At 41.7% G+C, this 6392-nt stretch overlaps 1 protein-coding gene across 4 annotated transcripts in view; it reads right to left on the reverse strand.

Annotated features, from left to right (window-relative positions):
- Suco (SUN domain containing ossification factor) overlaps positions 1-5902 on the reverse strand; it is a 69568-nt gene extending 63666 nt beyond the window's left edge. For all 4 annotated transcript variants that reach the window (XM_071600305.1, XM_071600304.1, XM_027934957.2 and 1 more), the window contains exon 1: positions 5757-5902. In XM_071600305.1, the coding sequence (XP_071456406.1) occupies positions 5757-5818 (62 nt within the window). In that variant the 5' untranslated portion in view covers positions 5819-5902. The remainder of the gene's footprint in view (positions 1-5756) is intronic.
- Between the last annotated feature and the right edge of the window lie 490 nt (positions 5903-6392).

The raw sequence follows: 6392 nt of genomic DNA on the forward strand, positions 1-6392 counted from the left end.
TGTTTCTTTCCAGCTGTATATAAACCACTAAAAAGAGTTTAGGATATACATGTTTCTACCTGAAGACAAGTTTCTCCTCTTTGCATCACAAGTACAAAAATATTAGTTATAAACATCAACTAATCTTTCTACCCAAATTGAGAAAAGTGAAAGAACAATTTATGCATCATGAGCCGCCAAAAGATTAAATAACCAATTCTCAAAAGTAAGTTAAGGGCTGGGGATGTGGCTCAAGCGGTAGTGCGCTCGCCTGGCATGTGTGGGGCGGTGGGTTTGATCCTCAGCACCACATAAAAATAAAATAAAGATGTTGTGTCTACAAAAACTAAAAAATAAATATTTAAAAATTATCTCTCTCTCTTTAAAAAAAAAAAGTAAGTAAAGAACTGAATCTTTTTTCTTTTTCATTATCTGCTAATCCTATACCTACTTTCATTCCAACATATCTTCAAATGTTTAATAACTTAAAGGAGCAATATGGACTGCATCCAGCTCTTTTAAAAATAATTCAAAGGTTATTATAAAGAACTGTCACTCTATTTTTTGGATAAGAGTGCAAAAGCTTTACAGGAAGATGTTCTGTGTTTCAGAGACTGTTTCTTATAAAGGCAGTCTGGCTTCATCTAACTTATCTGAAGAGATCTGACACCCTTATCTGTGACCCAACATCTCTTGTAAGTACCAAATGCTTTCTTTGGAATGTATATCTTGGAGCAAAGATAAACTTTCCCCAAGGTCTTTCAACATTAAGTTTTCCAAAAAAAGAAAGAGAAAGAGACCAATTACATAAAAAAGTCATCAAATGATTTGAAAGGGTTATTTTATTCTTTTTAACAGTTATTATTTTATTCAGAAAATAGGTTCTCTTAAAAGCAAAATATTTCTCCAGATTAAAGACAGAATAAGAATTTTAAAATTTTCTATTCATCCTCTCAAGAAAAAAATCAGCTTACAATAACTACTAGTTTCTTATTTTTCTGCTAAGTATGCATATTAACAAAAGAACAAGAAACCAGCAAAATTATCTGAGGAATAAAGGGGTACCAAACTATAATTAAAACTAAGAAATAAACCTCTTTAGTCAGCAGTCAAAAGAAAACATACTTCTAAGGTCAGAAAGGTCAACACATTGATCTAAACATCTGTCAACCCTCTCCTGGTATGACCACTTCCTAGAGTTAGTTACCTGCCCTCAAAAATCTGTCCCTTCCAATCCATTCTACCCTCCATAGCAATCCAATTAAATAATCAGTGTGTCCCTCATTCTCTTCCTCTCCTATTTTAACTACTTCACTCTGTTCATCAGCTGCCAGGTTAAAATCAGAGTTCATCTATAAGATAAACAAATCCCTTCAATACCAAACTGTAGGGCAGGGGTTGTAGCTCAGTGGTACAGCACTAGCCTGGCATGTGTGAGGCACTGGGTTTGATTCTCAGAACCGAATATTATAAATAAATAAAATAAAGATCCATTGACAACTAAAAAAATTTTTTAGAAACCCCAAAACCTAATTGTGGCCTCCTTTCCATCTCTCTCCAGAGCTACACTCCAGATAACATACCAATAGGAATATTCTCTCTTCATGAAACAATATTCTCCCATTTTGAACTATCCATCCTGATAACCATTTATGGATGAGAATTAAGGCTCACAGAAGTCCCTTGCACAAAGGCATACAAATAGTGATAAAACCATAGCTAGAGTACAAATTCTTCCTTTGTTATCTCTAAAGTCCTTGTAAAAGTACTTCTATTATATTTTTCAAATGCGAACTGTTTAAATGTCTAGCTCTTCCCATCAGTACAAGTATGAATTTCTCAAAGATGATCCTTAGGGTGCAAGAAAAGATTCATTTAGTCTAAAAAAAATTAAACTTTACTGAGATGAGTATAAAGATTCATACTTGGTCTCAGCTGCACACACATTAGAAACACCAGGAAAGAGTAGAAGCTTCACAAGCTAATGGGTTTACTTGTAGCATGCCAAAATATACTATAATTTGTGTGCGCTCATGTAAGTAGACATAGGGATCATTTAGTTTTAACCAAACTGACCCTCATAATTCTCTGCAAGGGTTACAAAGATAAAATAATACAAGTATAAGCCAACAAGAAATGACAAGGCTAGATGCCTAGCCTGTATAAGTTATTCCTCATCTACATTATGAATGTAGGTCAATCACATAGCACTCACTAAAAATTATTTCTACTTTGGGTTTAGGGATGTAGCTCAGTGGTACAGCACTTGCCTGCCACCTGTGAGTCCCTAGGTGTAATCCCCAGCCACACACACAAGTCACAACTTTAATGAAAACAAAAGGTACTATTAACAGAAGGTATAAATTATTTTCTCTCTCATCTTTCTTAAAACATCTAACTTGTGTAGTTTATCATGTATGCTAACATACTAATGTCATATTAACACATGTATGTAATTTATAAACAATTAAGCACATTAAAGTTACACGTACAAGGTTTTACTAACTAGGGAACACACTCAGAATACCCACTGATTAAAGTACAGATCACATCCTTATCTTCTTCATGGTCATGATAAACCTTTCTAGTCTTTCCAAGAATGAGAGGGTATGATGAATAATGGCCCCCAAAGATATTTGCATCCCAATCCCTAAACATATAATAAAATACATATACAGTAAATACATAATACAGTAAAAGAGACTTTGCAGATGTCATTAAATTAAGGATTTTTGAAATGGGGAGCTCAATCTGGATTGTCTGGGTGGACCCAATGTTATCATAAGAGTCATGATAATAAGAGGGAAGGAGAGGTGGATCATCAGTCATTAAACATGAGGACTGAAGCAATAGGTTGAAGTCGTGTAAGGAAAGAGACAAGAATGCAGCCAGCTCCAGAGGCTGAAAAAGTCAAAGAAATTCTCTTCTCAGAGTTTCCAGAATGAGCCAGCCCTCCCAACAACTTAACTTTAACCTGGTGAAACTGAATTTGGACTTCTGACCCCAGAACTATAAAATAATATGTATGTGTTGTTTTGAGTCTCTAAATTTATAGTAATTTGTTACAGCAGTAATAGAAAACTAATGGAGGACTCTTGGAATATGGGACTTTCTGTATTTAAAAAAAAAACAAAACTGGTCATCTATCTTTAGGTTTTTCAATGCTCATAAACATTTGGTACACAATAAGCATGAAAAAAATCTCTTTGTTGAATGATTTTATAATGAAATATATAGATAAGATATTCTCACTGTTTTACAAAAAATCTGTCATATGTGTTATTTCATTTCCTTCCCTGTGTAGTATGAATGGCATTCTGAGAACATAAAAACTAAGGTTTAAAGGAGTTATTGTAATGTGTCCAAGAACACGTATCTAGTAAGTGATGGCACCATATCTTCAACATAGGCCTTCTGATTTATGGTCAAAAGATCACAGTAATCAGGAGCCTATATTATGAGTCAGGCTGCTTAGATTCAAATCTAAACTACAAAATGTAATAGCTAACCCTAACCAAGTTACTTAACCTCTCTACTTACTCATCTGTAAAATGCAAAATGAAGTTAATAATACCTACCTTATAGGGTTACTAAGATTAAAGATGCTAAAATGTATAAAGTATACATTACATGCCGGACACAGAGATAGCTGACTATCATTCCTCTGTGCTGCAGCTACAGTGCATTTATATCTAGAATACTCTACTCATAATTAGGAATCACACCAAGTATACAAAAGAAAAAATAGCAACAGGAATGAATAATGAGACCGAAGTATGATGTTTCTATGGAGGCAATTTAAGATGAATAGACAAACGCAGAAGGGACACATAAACAAGATCTATACAATTAGGACATAAATAAAAATAACAAGATACAGCAAAAGTGATAGAGAAGAAACCTTAGAAACTAGAGTATTATAGTATAAACTTGCAACACTACACTCAATCTATAAAAGAGAAATAATTCACAAAATTTGAGGACAATTTCTGAATGATAAAAATGGCTACTAAGAAGAGCTCACCAACTTTTATCTAATCTTTCAAAGGTTTTATTTAGGTACCTATTTCTGTTAGGGAGGATATGGATGTAGGGAAATGACAAACCAGATCAAGACTGTTAGACCTCTGTTTAAGTCAGTGATATCATTTCGATTTTCCAAGGAAAAAGGGTTTGAAAAGAATAAAATAGACATACACCACTCCTCTTACTCAATCTCATTCTTCATCACCATTCCAAATAACTCAAGCCTAAATATTCTATTTCAATGCCTTTTAACAGTTTTGCTAAAAAAAAAAAAAAAATTAAAATGTACTTAGATTGGCAGTTCAAACAAATCCCAAAATATTAACCCAAGTGTTTCTTCAGCTAAATTTTTCACTCTTTACTTGAACCCTCAACATATGCTTTTCATTTTGTGAGTCAACAAACTTAATAGATCTGACTACTAGGCTACCTGATCTTTTCCACTGACAGGTAGGTCATGACCTCCTCACTACTGCTGATGAAAATAAGAGGAAAAAATGCATGGGATTAAACTAAATAGCACAGTCCCCAACAATAGAAACATGACTAATTTCAAATTTACAAATGATTTCAAGAACCACATTCTAATGTTTGATTTCATTTCCACCACTGAACTGGAAAAAAACCAGTGATACTGGTGCCTATTAAATTCAAATGAAAAGTGTACCCTCTACTTTTATCAGTTATTTCAGGAAGTGCTGGTGAAGTAAAACCTGGTCTAAAGATGGGCATGATCAAGGAGAAAGCTGTTTGCAGAAACAACTAAGCAATCCCCAGAAAGAGGTGAAAATAAGCACAAGGTTTCAGTATCTCACCCACTAATTTAAAATTTGTAAGTGGATTCATCTTTTAGAGACCCTTCTTGGTATCCAACATAATACTAAAAATAGAAAAACGGGGAAAATGGCACTGGCTTTATTAAAGAGGTTCAAAATGAAAGATGAGGTCAACCTTTTTGTTCTCTAAAACTTCTATCATCCTTCTAACCCAAACTCGGGCAGTTGTTCTCAGGAGAGCAACAACTACCCCTCCGAGCTCTGGGCTCCGCCAGGCACCCATAGACGTGAAAACACTGCTGGTGCTAGTTTCCGGGGATTTTAATAAGAAAGAGCAAATTCCTATGACCGAGAAAACACCTTTTCGCTCACAAAATGTCACACTTCCCTTTTAAAGGAAAGAAAAGTCCCTGGAAGAATTTCTTCAGAGAAGAATGACTTTTCCAAGCCTACTGATGGCAGCACCCTTGGACCCACAGCTCCCGGGGCTCCCCCTAAAAATGCCCCACGTTGTTGGAGACGTACGGAGCGCTGCGGAGCTGCGGGGACAAAGCCGTCCTCCCGCTGGCAACACGGCCCTCGCCCTCCCGCGGCCGAAAGCCACCGCACGCACTCCGTCCGCGCAGCCTGCCCCGAGCCAACCGAGCGAGCGCCCCAAGTTTCCGAGCGGCGGCCCCACGTGCGACCGGCCAGGAGAAGGCAGGTGCGGACGCCGGTGCGCGCCGCACGGGCCTGGGGACCCCGCACATCCGCCACTCCGCACACCTGAGGCGCCCGCTCCGCCCACCGGGCCTCCCCGCTCCGTTCCACCGAGGCTCCACGCCCAGCGCTGCCCGCCGCGCGGGGCGGGCGCAGACCTCGGTCTGTCCCCAGCCGCGGGCTCCGGAGACCCGCACCCCGAGAGCCTGCGTGACCCGGGGGTGTGACTGAGCCGCCCCCTCCCCACCAGAGCTCCGCGCGGCCGCCGCTCCTCACCAGACCAGGGAGCACAGGGAGAGGCAGGAGGCCAGGGCCAAGGCCCGCTGGTACTTCTTCATCTTCTCCTCCTTCTTCCCCCTGCCAGAAGGCGGCACATCCTCCCGGCAGCCGCCACTGCCGAGGCCAAGATGGAGGAGCCGGAGCAGCAGCGCGAGCAAGGGCGCGAGAGCGCGAAGGGCCGCGGCGCCGGGGGAGCCGCTGAGTGGCGGCTCGAGTCCCCTCCGCGGGGCCCACGGCGGCGCCAACAGGCGCGCTTCACAGGCGGACTCCAGGGACTGCCGCTGCTGCTGCTGCTGCGGCCGACGGTTCGCCAGCGCCCGCCCTCTCCAGCCGCCGCCGCCGCCACTGCCGCCCCATAGCCCCCCCGCCCGCCCCGGCCTGCGCTCCGTGCTGCCGGCGACCAACGGCCGCCGCGTAGTCGCCGCTCAACAGCCAATCGCTGGCGGGGCCGCGACACCTCACACTCCGCTGAGCTGGAAGGAGACGCGTCACCCGCGTCCCGCGGAGCCCGCACCCCCACCAGCCTCCGCGCGGGCCACGCCCCCTAGCCGGCCCGGCCGCGCAGCCTGAAGAACAGGACACAAAGCTGAGTCGCCGCCCCGCCACCAGGTCTCGCCCACTCGCTGGCGCGCG

Source organism: Marmota flaviventris, chromosome 12 (genome assembly GCF_047511675.1).
Source record: "Marmota flaviventris isolate mMarFla1 chromosome 12, mMarFla1.hap1, whole genome shotgun sequence".
Classification (NCBI taxonomy): Eukaryota; Metazoa; Chordata; class Mammalia; order Rodentia; family Sciuridae; genus Marmota; species Marmota flaviventris.